General features: G+C 40.9%; 1 protein-coding gene across 11 annotated transcripts in view; it reads left to right on the forward strand.

Moving 5' to 3' along the window:
• Nucleotides 1-17367, forward strand: part of LOC107750316 (transcription factor 7-like 2) — an 89186-nt gene that overhangs the window by 13284 nt on the left and 58535 nt on the right. For all 11 annotated transcript variants that reach the window (XM_016565642.1, XM_016565641.1, XM_016565643.1 and 8 more), the window contains exon 4: nucleotides 14098-14199. In XM_016565642.1, coding sequence (XP_016421128.1) covers nucleotides 14098-14199 — 102 coding nt within the window. The remainder of the gene's footprint in view (nucleotides 1-14097; nucleotides 14200-17367) is intronic.

Here is a 17367-nt window from a genome sequence, read left to right on the forward strand (position 1 = left end):
AAATAATAATAATAATTAAGATGAATATATATATATAGAGAGAGAAATTGTAGACTTATTATTATTATTATTATTATTATTTTAATTGTATTAAATGCTAGTAATAATGGTAGAACTATAACAGTGATTATATAAATAATAAATTGTTTACATATTTTATTGTGTGATTTTTTTTCTGCAAAAGTATAAAAGTACAGTAGGCTATATAGTACAAAAGTAAAGTATATCTATGTCTCTCCAATCCTATATTCATGCACAAACAGGATGTGGGTCTGAAAAAGACATTAGAAAAGTAACCAGAAAAGACAGGATGGCGCGTCTCGATCATTCCGTCCGGCAGAAAAATAAAGTTTGGTGAAGAAAAAAAATGCTCCAACAAACAAAAATAACTGGTTTAATTAGCATGGCAGGCTATGGCGCTGACTCGGTGTGGTTGACCGGGCATGACCGAGGTGGCACTGGCCATGGGCATAGGGCCAAACGTACAGGGAAATTACAGGGTGCCCAGGCAAGAAATAGAGCCATTGCTGCCTCCCTCTCATATTTCGCCATATCTCTAGCATAGCTACATATTTTAGCATGCAATAACCCTTGGCCTGTTTTCTGGACCTCTTTGTCTTCCCCCCCACTTCATTCTCTGTCTGCTTTTCTCATACAGCCTCTTTATTTATGCCTTTTAGACCTTTTCTTACTTTCTCCTCCCCTGCCATTCTGTCTTTCTCTCTCCTCCCAGTGTGCACTCTGATTAGCTCTCCAAACTGGCAATAAGTTGATTGCTTTACAGAGATGATGTAAGCCCTTGCCCTAGGGTACATCAGGTTGGCTTTCGCCTGCTTTATCTTGTAAAGCCTAAATTAACAGCTGGTTTGGTTTGAGTTCTTCTGGATCTGACTAAAGGATTAGGCCTCGTTCTCATGTGAGTCAATCTGGTTTGATTTATTGCAGGTCTATCAAAAAAGATCAATGGAGGCCCTTTTGAAAGTAAATCCTTAATCGCTCTTTGCACTTACGTGTCATCATTGTGAGTTTTCTCTCCCTCTCTCTTTCTCCCTCGTTCTCATTCCCTGCCTGTCTTCCTCCGGCTCTCTTTTCTTTTCGCCTTTTTTCCGTCTCATCTCGGGAACACGGCGATCAGGAGTGTCAGTGGTATTTTGTTGTTATACGGGATGGATTTTTTTTGCTCTCATTAGCCGTCCATCACCGCAGCTCAAATTGAAGCCCAGCTTTGCCGGCACAGGCCCCGATGGCGACTCGCTGCGTATTTTTATCGCAGCGCAAATCTACCTATACGTGTCTACACATCCCAATGTGTACAAGTGGTGCACAACTAAATGGGGCCTTTCTCTCTAAAGAGGAGCAGCATTTAAGTGTATCAGTTCACTGTTTACAGAAGTCCCAGCATTATTTTACATGTTTGTTTGTTTTGTTTTTTTTCATAAGGAAAATAATGTAAAGTTAAATATTAAGTCCTGAAACAGAACACACAGGTCTTAAGAAACATTTTGAACTCTACCGGTGCATTTTAGAATTGTGATGTTCATAGTCTGATAAACTAGTGAGCGGTGGTGCAATCCAAAAGGCCAAAGGTGTCCGGCTGGCACAAATTTACATAATGACAGCAAGTGCAGCAGCAGTAACCCTTTCCAGATGACCTGGAAAGTGAAACGGGATCTGCTTGTCTTTAATATTCCTCCCCTCTCATTCCCACTTTCTTTCACTTGTTTCTTCTCTCCTCCATTCTTTTAACAACAGGCCTATTATCCACGCTCATTTTTTTCCTCCCTCTCAAGGCCATGACTCTTAAAGAATCTGGTGCTGGAGCGGAGACACTGGCATGGCCTGCCTGACGGGGAACCACACACACACTCTGACCCACTACGACCGGTAACGGTGGTCAGAGACAGTATCTGTGTGTCCGTTTGAGAAAAGGATCACGTATGCTGTTTTCAAACACACAGCCCTCTACGGACACCTTGCATCAATTCTGCATGTTATGTAAGACTCTCGTTCGCTCTCGCTCTTTGCGCGTGTGAGAAAAAGCGACGGCGAGTCGTGCGCCTTCACACTAGAGTTTACGTTACGCCAAATACACAAGGCTAATATTAGACATCATTTAGTCGCCCAGAGTGAAGATTTAGTCGCATATGCGAGTGATTTACTCGCAATGTAGAGGGTTGACACAGGTGAAGGGGAATGAGTAAAATGGTCAGGACTGGAGAGCAGTATACTGTATATATTGTTGTGTACAACCTAGTGATTGTTTGAGAATTCAAGGTCCAGAGAAAATGTGACTTTTTCTTTTCCTCATTAAGTGATCCTGTACCAAATGATACACTTATGATCTCAAGGACCTGCAAAAGCTGCATATAAAAGTCCTTAAAATTGTAGGGTGTCCTACAGTGATTTTAGGTTTGAGAAGTTCATTCATTTTGTTTATTTCAATGAACCTTTAAAAAAATAATTGATTTGTTTGAGTAATCACTCAAGTGTTCACAGAAGTCCATGCATCATTTTACGTGTATTATTTGATTGTGAAATGAATATTTAGTTAAAAACAATACACTATAGATGTTTTCAAATAAAGTACAAAAATAAAAATGATTCACTGATTTGTTCGCACAACCACTCCAGTGTTTACAGTAGCCTCTGCAACATTTTACATTTTTTTTTGGTAGTGTCATTAATATCATTAATATTTATCAACTCATAGATGTTTTCAAATAAATTAATTTCAAATATAGATTCAGCTTTGCAATTTTTTTAAAAACCCTTTCAAAAGAAAACTTATCAGGCATATTAAACATCAATATTCCTGCAGCATTTCTTCTGTTTTCAGTACCGTCCCACATTCATTCTTTGCAGACACAATTATTTTGTTTTGTGGCGTGTGTGATTCTGCATGTGTGTGAGGTGCTGAGAAAAGCTCAGGCAGATCGATGTCAAGTTCAGTTGTGTCCTCCTCCCTGGCTGGCAGAACAGGGCAGAGGGGCCGAGTAGGCAGGAGGGAGTGAATTAGGGTACGTGGGAAGGAAGGGCTCGCTGTCAGCCAGACAGACCTCTTAATCCTATAGCCCTGGGGAAAGGGTGTGTGTGCATGCACGTGTAGACCTATATTTCTGCATGTGTGTGTGCAAAATCTTCAAGCAGGGGTTAGTTGGTTTAAACACACCTCAGCTGAGCCTATTGTATCCATATGTGTGGGTCTTGTGCCTGTCTTTGTGTCGGTTTGTGAAAGACAGCATTTTATATGGCCAGTGTTTGCTGTAAGTCAGACGTCTTATTGTATATTTATGTGAGTATGACACAATGTATGTGAGGGAAAGGGGGTGGAGTAGTGGATCTATCGGTGAGGTATCATACACATTTTGCACCCACAAGCCTTAGCCTTTCTCTCGGCACGCCCTCATTGTTTTCAACACTTCACTGTAAAAGACCCAGAAAGGAGTGATTGCATCACCTCAGAGTTTGTTAAAGTAAAGCACACTATTTAGCCACATTCCATACAAGCCTGCTGTCTCTAGCTTGCATTCCCACCCTCTCTCTCTCTCTTGCTCTCTCTCTTTTTGGCATAGACTTTTGCATATATCAGGGACTGCCAGGCTAAGAGCCTGGGACTTCCCCACGCCACACTCCAAGCCTTTGATCCCTTGCTTTGGAGGTAACATCAAAAGGAGAGGCATAGAAAGGCAGCTACTACTGTGAAGTTCAATGTTCAACTTGATGGCTTGGCTGAGGGCTTTTTTTTTCTGTGCTTCTTCCCCCAGCTGACAAAAACACACAGTTTGTAGCCAAGGCTTTTTTTCCAGTGCATGTTAACCTTTATAGAACACATCTGTAAAAAAACAAAACCCACCCCCAAAACCATATAAATCTGCATGTCCGTGTCTTGCAGCCTTGCATGAAGGAGGCTTTGGAAATGGAGCTGGAGCATTGTTAATGCAGCGTTGCGATGAGTTGCATCAAGTAAACAAGTAGATTGGAAAGAGGATACGAGGCAGAGAAGCCGGCTTCATGCAAGTTCAGGTGCACACGTCATCAGCAACTGTCAGTCTGTTACAGGGTGAATCAAAGCTTTGTAGGTTGGTTTTCAGCACACTATTACTATGAAACAAATGATTATCAGATTGATGTTGTAATTAAATCATTGCTGTTTATTAAGGTCCTAAAGCTGATATCAAACTAGAATTTCACCTCGTTCATGTACATGCAAAAACAGGACAACAAAAACTCAAATTTAAGTGAAGAATTATTTTTTGATCGGCACATCGGAATGTAGAAAAGTAGAGTAGATGCTGTGATTTCACATTTTGAATTGGTATTTTTTGTTTATATATTTTTAATTCATATATTTTAAATATTTATTAATTTTTTAAATATTGTATACTCGCAAGTTGTTCCAAATCATTTCAAGCGGTAAGCTTTCGCATCTCTTAAACTTAACGTCCAAATCAGTCCAATCATGCAATGTGACTGAATGCAGTCTACTGTGGAACATGCTTCATTTTAAAAAGAGTTATTAAAAGCACATTAACTGCGAAAGAGACTGTTCTCCAGGTGTGTTCTGTGCACACGCTCCGAGGCGGCGCTAACACGAGCAAGCAAAGTATGTGGAGTTTCAGGCACTCTCATAAATGGTCAAATATACACAATAATATGTCAAAATGTCTGTCTTGCCGTGTATTTACATAAAGACAGTCAGTTATGTCTTAAGTGAACCTAAACAATTTGGAAAGAAATCGGATGCATGTCAGTATATTAGATCCGTGCATTCGGTCTTAAAGAGACAGCAGCCTAATAAACCTACTGCTGTCTGTATCATTAATGTTAATCAAACAACAAAAGACAGAGAAAATCACTCACTGCTCTTGAATGAATCACTTTATAACTTTAATAAGAAGCAACGTATATTTGATTTATACAGTGATGCAGTGTTTTTAAAGTTTAACTCAGGCTTTAATGTCCATTTTGGTTGTTTAATGCAATACTGTGTTTTAAATTGTTCAAATAGTTAGCCTAAAGTCATAGGCTTGTTCCACTCTGGATATTCTCAATAGTACATCTCAAAATTAGGAAGATTGCAATTTAGATTGTGGATCGTGATTTTGTGTGACAAGATCGTGATATGATATTTTGGGAAGATAGCCCACCCCTGTTTTGAATGTAACATGTGCGTTCCCTTCGAACTGGAATCATGGCAGAATATCCAGTGAAGTCCACTTCGCAGGGCACTTGAATAGAACAAACCTCTGAAGTGATAAGAGAAACATACAAAATGTTCAGAGCGGGGGGTCGCGAGGAACAAGATTAAGAATAGTGGTCGACCGATATATCGGCCGATATCTGGCATTTTTCAAATATCAGCATCGGCTGATAAGTTTTTCTGTTTGGCTGATGTGTTCGAGGCGGGACTTTTAGTTTGACGGCGCCGAGAACGGCTGCGGCAGCGCCAGAGCCCACACAGCTCACATTCTCCCTCTTGTTCGCTGTTGTCATTCAGTTCTGTCTAATATGGATAGAAGTCTATCTAATAATCAGATAGAACTGTTAAACAAAGGAATTAAAATGTTCTTGTTGTAAATGTAAATGTACATTAAAATGTATACAAAAAAGTATTATAACGATTGCTTTAATATTATTAGTAATAGAAAGGCAAACATTATAATTCTTTCTCGTTTGCCATCAGCATTCCGCAAATACGCATTTATATAATTTAAACAAATCTTTGAATGACTAATGAACATTTAATTTCACAAACCTTGCAGACTTAGTCGAATCTAGTTGAGATCTTGTGAAGTGTGCATGTGACCTGCATGATCGCGTGTTCTGTGACGGTCGGTCTGTGCGAATTGAATACGAACAGGAGGAGAGTTCAGCTTAACTGGAGACGCGCGATCCACAAACTTTAAACTCGTGACTGATTTCAAATTATGCTGCGCTTTATGCATTTGCCCACTGTCATATTCATGTCATTTTCACTGTGTGCTGTATATAAAATGAGTGTTACCTTGGCTTTATTTGAAAAAAAAAAATATATCGGCTTTATATCGTCCATCGGCTACCCTGCTTTCCAAGATATCGGCATCGGTATCGGCTGTCAAAAAACCCATATCGGTCGACCACTAATTAAGAACCGCTGCTTAATAGCATTGCGTCCCAACAACTAGGTGAAAACGTAGCACTAAATCACCATTCAACAGACTCAAGCCATCACCGCACAAATTAGTTAGCAACTTACCATTAAGACACTGCTTGAATGCGGCTGCCTGAACAAGAGACCTCCTTACTGAAGTGAAAGGGTTGGCTGGTGTCACTATCTTGCGAACGCAGCGGCCGATCTCCACCAAATTTGGGGGATCCCTTCAGCTCGAGAAACTCTCTCAAACGTCGCCCTCCGCGTGTTGGTAGCCCCACAGGATCGCCAGATCGATCGGTGCTCAACCGCGACTTTAACTGCCCGTAACTCCTGGACCCTGGGGGCTATCGACGTGGGGGTGGTCTCATTCGAAAGGGGGCCTCGAGACATACACTCGCTCGGAGTTCGAAAGGGCTTCTCGAGCTAAAGGGATCCCCTGAACTTGGTGCGGATCCGCCACGCCGTTACAAAGATATGGCCGTTCAAATTTTTTATGGTATTCCATACACTTTAGCTTTAAAGCGTTTCATCCAGATCGCCAGTAGCAAACAATGGAGCGCACTCTGCTGGACAAACATAATCAAATGTAATTACACCATTTACAAGCATTTTATCTGCGTTTTATGTTCTGTAAAAAAATTTTCATATCGGTGGCATCTACGCCGATACCAATATATCTGCGACAGGCTCATATCGGCCAATAAAATCGGCAAAACGATATATCAGTTGGGGTCTACGGTATAGCACAGGTGCATCTTATGCATCTTATGAATAGACCTCTTAGTATGTTCAGACTTTACATGTCTGACATGTGTTACTGTTTAGCTAAGAGGAGAAGATAGGGGTCGCACCATCACCCACGGTGCTTTGCCCATAGCTCCCACCGCATGATCTTCCCTGGGTCTTATTGTCATCTGTCCCTCCTACATTTTAACGAGCTCTATTAACCAGTCCTTTATTTATTTGAGAGCAAAAGAACAGTCTTGTCCCTGAAGGTAGTAATGTTCTCATGGACAGGTCGTTAGCATTGTTACACTTTGTGTACCTTATGTCAGTAACCATTAGTCGATTGCCATTTGTTATTAAATAGTGGAAAAATTACCCAATGGATACATCACTAACCATCAAAAGGTACAGTAAAACATAAACCCTTCTGCCTTTTAAATTCAGGTAGTTGAGAGTGAGATCGGTCTAAATAGACCAGCCTGTAGTATCTGTGCTACATTGAGTGCGTTTGATGTTCCCTGAGTATGGTTAGGTTTTGTGTTGTGGGGTAAAATCAGAAGGGTGTCCTGTGTTGATGCTTCTGACCTGCAACCATTTTGAATTTTGAGGCAGATAATGGTGCTCAGATACTCCCAAGGACCAGACCTTATGAATATGGAGTTTGGAGTGCTTCAAGGTTTATTTGTGTGTGTAGGTTGAAACCCGTTTGAAAGTTGTTGTTGCTGCAGGAGGTGAAAGTAGTCTTTATTTTGAACTTGAGAGTGTGCACTAGTGTGGCAATTACCTCCTCATGGTGGCCAGGGGTGACCCCTATCTGTACAGTAAAGCTGATCCACTGCCAAGTGTGTTTGTGTTTAAATGTGAGCTCCAAAGTCCAAACTCCTTGCCAACCCAATGTTAACTCAACAGGACCTATGAGCAGGCACACCTAGCACTAAGCCCTGCGCCCAGGCTGAAGATCACGTAGCTGGTAAGTAGGTCACTGTATGAGATTCCACAGGGTAGGAATGAGACCTCTCTTGGTGTCGGAACACTGCAGGCTGTGTAATGTGCAGCTCTTGGGTGTGTTGCTAGGCCTTAGCTGCCTGTATGTCTCATTATGGGCCCTGCTGGAGGAGACACCAGCCACGAAGACTAGTGCCTGCAGGGCTATTTATAGAGCACTCTTTAAGGAGCCCATAATCACCCAGAAGAGAGAGAGAACAAGAGAAAAAAAAAGAGTAGAAGCAGGGGGACACGCTTTTTTGGGAGATAATCCCAAAAAATTATATTTCAAGAGTCTTGTTAAAAGAATTGTAGCCGACCATATAAAATGTCAACTTTAAGACCAAACAGAAGCCTCTCCAGTTGCCTTCCTCACAGCAAAACAGACATGACTATTGGCAAATGTCATATCACAAGATTAATATTCATGAGCTAAACTGGTAAATTTTATGTCCTCTTCATTTTTCTGATTGTTTCTAAGGCCCTTGGGTAAAAGGAAAACAGCATAGAAAAGACACATGAACTTGTTCCTGCTTATATAGAAATATTAATGGATCAGCAATCCATGTAGTATTCCTATGATGTACAATTCTATGTGAGCCTACATGGACTTTAATAGAGGAACTTCATCACTCTGTCCAACTGTTTCCATGAGAGACGGTTTGTTTGTTTTACTACCTCCTCAAGCAAGGAGGACTGCTGGTCTTAAAGAGCTAGTCTGGCTTTGAGGCTTGGCAGAACTTCTTTATGGCCTAACTTCTTGGTAGCATGTGCACATTAACACAGTACCTAACACAGTCTGATCACTTCAGGTGAATCAGCTGCTGTTTGACTAATACACAAGCCAACACCTGCCACGTAAACAGAACACAAGCGCGTCCATATGCGTCTCGTGCTACCGTGCTTGAGGTGCTGGATCAGATAATAATAATTTGGGAACTGGGAATGTTTTAGCTAAAAACTTTTTTGATCTGCCTCTTTAAGTGGAAGAGATGCTTGGGTTCTTGCATTACCATGGCACCAAAAAAATTTAAACTATGTCTTCAAAAAAGAAAAAAAGAAAAGCAGTAATAATAATAAAACCCCAAGACATTTTTAATTTTTTTTGTTAGTTATCCCTCTGAGAGATAGTAGAGATAGCTTAAAATGCCTGTCATTATTGTATTGACAGTTTTTATTCAGGTAGCTAACTACATACATATTAATAAGATCTAACTTAATCATTTTTGTGTTTAAATTCTTGTTCTGCTCCCATTATAGCACCCCTTGTGGCAGTGCTGAAAATTCAATGTGCATTCATGCAGTTTTGCACTATTTCGGAACAATACATGAAATCAAGCTTGTTTATCTCTAAGCGTCCATGTTCAATTACTTTTGTAGAGTACGTTTCAGGCATAAGTTTCAAAAGATGCCTGCCTTGTCAGCTGTTTGGAGGATCGGTTTTAGAGGCAGTGTGAAAGAAAAATGTCAGTGGGAGTTTATTATGAAGAGGGCCAAGGTGAGAAGCAAGGGGATAGAGGAGATCAGGCTGGGGTCTCTGGCTCTGTGCTGTCAGAGTGCTGAGAACCCCCCAGCGGTTCCAGCTTTGGAGTAAATATGGGCCCCGCGGACCCTCTCCCGCCCCGGGGCACGCAAACCCCAGGCCTGCCCGCATTCCAGCTTTATTTTCCTGGTTGCAGAATGCCTCAGGCAATCTGAGCTGGTGGGGTGTTCTTTTCTCTTTTTTTCCTTTATTTACTCATAAAATGTGTATTAGAAGAACTAAGCAAGTGTGAAGAGCCTTCGTGTAGACTAACTTTCAGTTTCATCTAGTCTTGAGCTACTCCTCCTCCTCTTCCACCACCTCCACTCCTAGCCCCCACCTCCAGCATGCTTCCATCCATCCAAAATGAAGGCTATTTGAATGTTTCAAGCAAACATACAAAGACAGACAGACACAGACACAGACACACACACACACACACACACACCCAAACACATGGTTTCTCTCTTTTTTCTCGCTCTCTCTACCTCTCTAGAGATGGGAGTCTCACAGATGGGCACATCCCTTCTCTTTGGATCAGTGAATTTCAAAGAGACTATCTGGATCATTATTATGTCCTTTCCCCAAAAAAATTCTCCTCTTGAGAGAGAGTGAGTGTATTAAGTGTTTGTCTGTATGTATCCATGCTTGCCTGTTCCTCAGCACCTGTGAACAAAACAATGGGCTTTTTATTGTTGCTTGTTCAGTGGGAGTGGTATTTATCACAAATCTTATGCAAACTTGTGTGGTTCTCAATGTGAACCTAGTAACAAGCACTTGTGAAAGCCTCTTAAACATTCTTTTTAGATTCTAAATTAGTGTTGCCGTTTTTATTTACAGAGACAGGAAATAACAAGAAGATGGTGGGACCAGGAGATTACTTGATCAGCACTCGAACTTGGGTCACCGCACTGTGCACCATGTTAGAGCTTGCACACTACCTAACAGGTCACATCTGATCAATCAATGTCAGGTGTCATAGTCTAAATAATGTCTTGTTTTGTTCTTGCAGTCAGCGAGAGGTCATTCTCTCACACCCTTAGATCATATGTGGACATGGTGATGGTTAGGTTAATATTTGGATGCATGTGATGTGTGTTAGTAGCTGCATATAGCCTTGCCCCCTGTGCACAGATGGTCTGGGATCTTTTGGGCCTTATTGAGCATCTCTAGTGGGAAACTGGCTCACCGAGTGCTTGCTGGACCCCCTTCCACCCTTTTGTTTTCAGGTTTCCCTATGCACATCGTTATTGTGGCTGGAATGCTTTCTGATGCATTGGTTCATCCCATGCTGGAAGGCTGAAAATAGATCCACATATATCTCGAGCCTCTCTGACAAAGTAGGCATCTGATTTGTCTGATTGTGGAAAAGCCTTTGCTCTTAATCCAAAAACAAATCATACGCACAATTTACATAGCTTAAATTTGGTTATCACATTCAGTTGTGTTTGCTCTTGTTTACTTACAGTTGCAAATGCTTCCATAATCCAGATGACTAGCTGTAGGCCTAACATTGTAAAGTGGATTTCTGGTTTGGAATGTTTTTCCATGAAAAGTAAAGGGTTTATACAAAGGTCAGATTGCAAAATTCAGATTTTGTCAGAAAACCTGATTAAGCAACTTCTGGTCTCTGTTGTTTTTTCTCTCTCTGTCTTTCTGACTCCCTCTCTCTGTTTCTCCCGGAAGTCTCCAGGCAATAGAGGGACAGAGGGAGAGTTCATCCCTTTGGGAGGATTTAGAGGGCTCCCTTGTCTTTCACTTCATCAGAGACAATTGAGTCATTCATTCCTATTGTAGCTACGCTGAGGCAAGGCAGGAGAAGGCGAGGCAAGACTTGAGGGTTTGCTAAAGGGTGGGGGAGGCAAAGGGGAGCCCCTGCTGTTGGGGCCCCAGGACAGAGTAAGCACTCTGGGTACGTCTGAAGGCTGAGGGGGAGGGTACTGAGTTCTCCGGAGCTCCAGAGCAATTTGTCACATCAGAATAGCACTTGAGTTACGTGAAAGGGGGCCTCCTAGCTGGAGAGTTTTTAGTAGGCAGAGAAGAGGCAGGGGGAGGTCAGAGGTCATGGCCTTCTCAAACCCAAGTGGTACGTCCGTCAGCGGGCCAGGGGTGGTGTAGGGGGTTGGGCTGTGAGGGAACACTGCTGGGACTTTGGCACTGGTCTAGGCTCAGCTTTCCTTGGCATGCTTGTAAAACCTGCAGGAGGGATTAGACCAAGGGAAAGGTCTGAAGTGGATACGCCTGTCAGAGTACGTGCACTAAGCTTTCAGCTCCAACACTGGCAAGGTGTCACCTTTCACCCCATCCAAACTAAACTGCATAGCGCTGGAGCACAGGACATTACCTGGTCCTACCTACCATGATATTACCTAGTCCTACATGCACACACATTTCAAACTAAGACTTATTTATGAATATTACATGTTATTTTTGCATTAAACTTGAGCTGATCCCAACAGGTTCTTAAAAATTTGGCATTCCTGTCCACCTGTCAACAGTAGGCTTCAGTATACCAGCAATTGTTTGACTAGTTGGAGGTGGGTATGTTCAATTCAAGGCTGAGGTAGGAGTCCAAAAGTCCCTCCAGGCTGGACCACAGGACTGCACCCTGCTGTGAATCCACCTCTAATTAGCTCTGATTCAGTGCTATTCTTGAAGACACATGAACATGGTCTTAAAACTACAGTTTCACTTCGTGGGTACTTGCTTAAATGGCGAGCCGCAGAATCAGGCACTTTTTCTGTCTTTGGCAAAGAATGTCCTCATAAGAAGAGTAAAATCTCAGAAGCCTGGAAAGGTCAAACAAACTTCACCGATAGGCCGTAAGAAGGGAAGGCGTGAAGCTGTTTGATTGGATAGAGGAGGACAGAGAGTAAGAGCTGAAAAGTTGACCCTGATTGGCCAGATCTGGTCAGACATGGGAATGAATTTGATTCTGATTTGTGGCTCACTTGGGCCAAGTTTTTTCAGTTGATTTGGAGCCCAGTGGTTGATGTCCTGGCAGCATCGGAGACCAAGTTACAAGGCTGACTGACTTGTCAGAAGTTTCCTTTGGGGATCTGATGAAGTATAGCACAGCATGCATTAGTCCTAAAAAGAGGACCATTTTTTATGTAGAGTGTACTCTAAATTCATTTTTCATGTTATGGGCCCAAGACTGCATCCAAAATTGCGCCATGGTTGAGAAAATGAGCCCCAGCTGCTGTGTCTACCCCACATTTCTTTCTGTCTTTTTTTTCACTTCTGTCCATCATTCTTCCTTCCTTCTGTCCTTTCTTCCTTCCATCCTTCATTTCTTTGTTTCTTTCCTTTTTTCTTTCCCATTCAACTTAAACGGTGCTTCCTTAAATATTTTTTCATCAGCCAAGCCCACATGCAAATCCACTCAACCCTCCAGTGTAGTAGCATAGATGGTTTGAATGCTTATTTGAATTTATTGTCATTGAACAGAGCAGCGGTTTCCAATGGTCACTTTTTTTTTACCTCAAGTGTATGTTGCTGTTCAGGTTTCCCATAATAACAGCAATCAGGATCCAGTTAACCCTTGACCTGTGTAATACAACAGCCACACTTCAAGTGTTAGGAATGTGCAGACCCTCACACTTCTCCTGATGAGACACCCATGACTCAGATAGCCATAGAACCCTGAGTCCAAGTCACATGTTCACAATCAGCCGGTTGTTTCTAAGCCTCTATGGAAACAGGCTAAAAGTTCAGGGGTCAAGTTCACTTGCTGTGGGCTAATGGACTAAGGACATTAGGCAAACCGGTTTTAGGACAGTAACAGCAGGTTTGTAACGGGCCCCAGCATGTGATCTCTAAATGAGAGGTCACTCAGGCACACAGGGTACATGTAAACGGGTGGTCTGCCGAGCAGATCCTGCAGTCCATGGGTGAAATCAGACATATGAATTCAGAGACGGTGTCCATCAGCAAGACTATATGTCAGAGTTCAGGGAGATATTAGAGGCAGAAGAAATATGGAATGATATGCAGACTTCCTTTCACTGAGTCAGCTGGATAGGAAGCTCAGACTTTTACCTACAGGTATGCGTATGAATGCAATATATTTTGGGCATATGCCTTTTGCAAAGAATATGTTCAAAATCTGTTTGCATATATATTGAGGTCTCAAAAAATTATTTGATTTTACAGTTTAAATTAGGAGTTTGAAAATACCATGGAGATTTTCATGGTGATTGTGGTGATTATTTTCACCTGTTGGCTTTAAGAGCGATGTAAGGGTTCATGAAAGGGCTGTTTGCATGTGTACACCTCTGATAAAGTCCGGGTCAATCATTCATGGGGACAGTCGCTGCAGTGACTCAATGCCACACCCTTATTATGTGTACTGGTAAAAATGCTAAAGTCCACCTGGCATTCCAGAGGCCAATAAAACATTTGTGCCTGATTAATACAGGAAGAAGAAGGAACATATTCACCTGAATGCATTTGAGTGTGTGGTTCAAAATGTGCTGTTTTTGTGAATGACAAGCATAAGGTGTAAATTAATCGTAACACCAGTAGTTTCAGTTTTCAAGAAGTTCCACCTCATGCATCATTCGATCTTGGATTGTTTTGACATGATTTCTTTTTTGTTTACTTTTACTTTCTATGTCACACATTTTTTCCCCCAGATATTTTAGCTCTTATGTTGTGTTTCCCTTTGTTTTCTGCATTGTTAACATGTTTTTCTTTTGTTTTTCTCCATTTTTATCTTTCTGCCATCCAGTATCTACAGATGAAATGGCCCCTGCTAGATGTTCAAGCAGGAAGTCTTCAGAGTAGACAAGCACTTAAAGATGCCAGGTCACCTTCTCCAGCACACATCGTTGTAAGTAACACCCATGAGTCATTGCATTTACAAAGCTCTTTGTTCTACATCACAGTCCATGAAAACCAAACTACTTCCAGTATCCTGTATTGTTGGGTTCTTTGGATCCTTACACTCCTCTCCTAATCCACAGCTGTCAATTGGTCTAGTGACCTATAAAAAAACTGTAGATCAGATTGTGTTGGAATATTATATATCACATGGGTGCTTTTTTTTGTAATGCGCTAGTCTGTCATATGGCTTCTTTGTGGAAACGAGGGTGAGATTTCAGTGTAGATCAACTGTTTTTTTCCTTTGAATGGCACAAAGTGGCAGAGGGCAAGACTGTCTTTTTACAGTGGAGACGGATAATTAACGCCCATGCTAAGCATGGTTCAGGCAGTGAGTGTCTGGAGTAGAGATGCTATGTTTATTTTGCAGTTTTATACGCTGGATCCGCGAGTGCTGTTATCCATGTGTTTAACTCTAAATTTTTCACTCTTTTAAAATCTACAGACGATAAGGGCTTCAAGGTTAGCCACACGGCTGGGCAGAAATAATTTGACCATGTTAAAACATCACGTTATTGATTCCTTTCCTTGGACAATAGACCAAATTTGATTTTGGTTTTTCTATTGTGGTGCAGGAGTTTGGGGCTTCATTGCGTTTCCATAGTTACTAGAAACAACAGAGTGCCTCCAAGGTCTTTTTTAGGGATACAAGAGAATAATCCATCGAATCCAGGATAATATTCTGTCAGAGAGATAAACACATTTTGAACATACTGGATTACATTTTATTAGTTGTTCTTACTTTAAATAGGAGTGGGTTGTTTTGGTTGGTTGTTTACCATGTTATTGTGGTATAATGAGATTTAATATTCCCAGTTAACAATCTTGCATTTATGCAATCTTTCTCTTCTAGACCAAAAGTAAAAAGTAGAGAATCATGGTTGGCTGAGACATAAACTAAAAACTATTGGCTATTTAAAGAGTTTTTTTTTTTACATGTTTTTTCCACTTGTTGCAATTTTAGATAGACTACTATTAAATAGTTTGAGGTTGGTAAGATTTTTTAAAGGTTTTGAAAGAGGCTTGTTATTCTCACCAAGGCTGCATTTATTTAATCAGAAAATACAGGAAATACAGTACTATTGTGAAATATTGCAATTTAAAATAAAAGTATTCATGTATTTTATTCATATGATGACAAAGCTTCGAATGGTAGTGTATATATGCCACTTCAGTTTTAAGTATTATTAAAGTATTATCAAGTATTAAATAATTCCTAGACTACCTGATGAATGAATTGGGAACACTACTAAAGAGCCATGTAATGCTTCTACTGAACCAGTAGTAAACTATTTTTGCATTTAAATGTAGGGTAGCCATCCCATGTGCTTTTTTAAGAGAAAGAGAAAAATGATTGTCCTCCCTCTCTGAATCATTAAATGTGTGGGAGGTAGTTAAGAACAGGCTCAGGTAAATACTGCACTTGAGTTTTATCCCTCTGACTCATGAGGCTGTAAATGCTTATCAGCACAGAGCAGTTTTCTCTATTGCCTTTTAAAACAACCTACAGCGAGAGAGCAAGTATTCATATTTTGCTCTATATGGTATGTTTAGCTATTTAGCATTTGCAGTCGTTTATTTATTTGGTTCATTCGTATCTGTTTGATTAAGACCTAACATGGTATTTTGCATTATTTCTTCATCCTTCCGTCTTTCTCTCTCGCTTTCCCAATCGTGATCCTTCTCTCTTCTGCTGACGTGTGTTTGATTTGATGTTTCCTTGGTTTGCATCATGCCGTTGGTGAATCTGTCTGGAGACAGTTGGTATTGTCAGGTATAGATAACTGTGGCATGCCCTGAGCGTTTTTTTTTTTTTTTTTTTAACTCAGGTTGGCCTATATGCTGCAGTACGTGAAGGCCTTATCAATAAATTGTACTGCAAACAGTAGTTTCTCTCCTCTGTCAAATTGGAAGAACACCTGCCCACCTTGACCCATGGCTCTGAAGACGCCTGTCTGCCGTAGGCTGATAAGAGCGCGCCGATGGGCGTGAGATAAGGAACATAAGCCGAAGTTCAAGTGACCCAACAATCACCAATGAGAGAGATGCAAATGCACAGGTGGACAGCGGAAGAGAGGAGGTGATACCGTAAAAGGATAGCGTGGCAATGAGGTAGATGAAGTGAGAGCGAAGAAAGAGACAGAGAGAGAGAGAGACAACAAACAAGTCTAAAAGTGTAGCTAAAAGAGATTGAAGTAACACACAAGGCAGATACTTGACATAAGTTGCATTCACACAGCAGCAAAATACAGTTGTCAGTCCTATTTTAGAGTGCTAAATATGGTTATTTTCATACACAGTTCTGTTATAAACTGCATTTTATAACCGAAGTGACTCTTTAAAATTGTTATGGCTATCACAAGAACAGAAAAAGGGCTTGACATGGATTATTTGTTCATATAGAAAATATACAAAAAACTCCTCATATAAATAGCTCAGTTTGAAAGTCACCTGTGCATGGATGCCTGTTTCAGCCTCAGAGGAAAAAATACAGCAGGAAATCTTTTAAAAATATTAAATTAAAAAGTATTAAATGTATTGACTTATATTATTTATTCTTTTTAATTAAATGTTGTTTAAAAGAAGAAAAAAAATCACATTATGAAAAATAAATCACGGTTTTGAGATATAAAGTTTTTTTTTTATTATTAATCTGAGGTGGAATCCAACCACTAGTTAGTAAGTACTGTTGTCAGTCTTAAAGGGGTCATATGATGCGATTTCATTTTTTCCTTTCTCTTTGGAGTGTTACAAGCTCTTGGTGCATAAAGAAGATCTGTAAAGTTGCAAAGACTAAAATCTCAAATCCAAAGAGATATTCTTTATAAAAGTTAAGACTTGTCCACGCCCTCCTAAAACGCCTCGTTTAAACACGCCCCCACATGTATATGTCACTGTGTGGGAAGATTTGCATAACACCGCCCAAATGTTCACGCAAAGAAAGAGCCGCCGCTCACTCTAGCCCCCAGTGTGTGACGCTGTGTGACGCATTTTATGGAGGACTTTTTCCTGAACCTGCAGAGGGTCTGTGCTCAAAGGCTGTTCTATAAAGTGGGGCAGTTCCAACTTTGCAAGGACAGTCTGGCGCCTCTGACTCACAGCCTGTAAGTATGTTTTT

The sequence above is a fragment of the Sinocyclocheilus rhinocerous genome, unplaced genomic scaffold (assembly GCF_001515625.1).
Source record: "Sinocyclocheilus rhinocerous isolate Xijiao unplaced genomic scaffold, SAMN03320098_v1.1 scaffold2076, whole genome shotgun sequence".
NCBI classification, from domain to species: Eukaryota; Metazoa; Chordata; class Actinopteri; order Cypriniformes; family Cyprinidae; genus Sinocyclocheilus; species Sinocyclocheilus rhinocerous.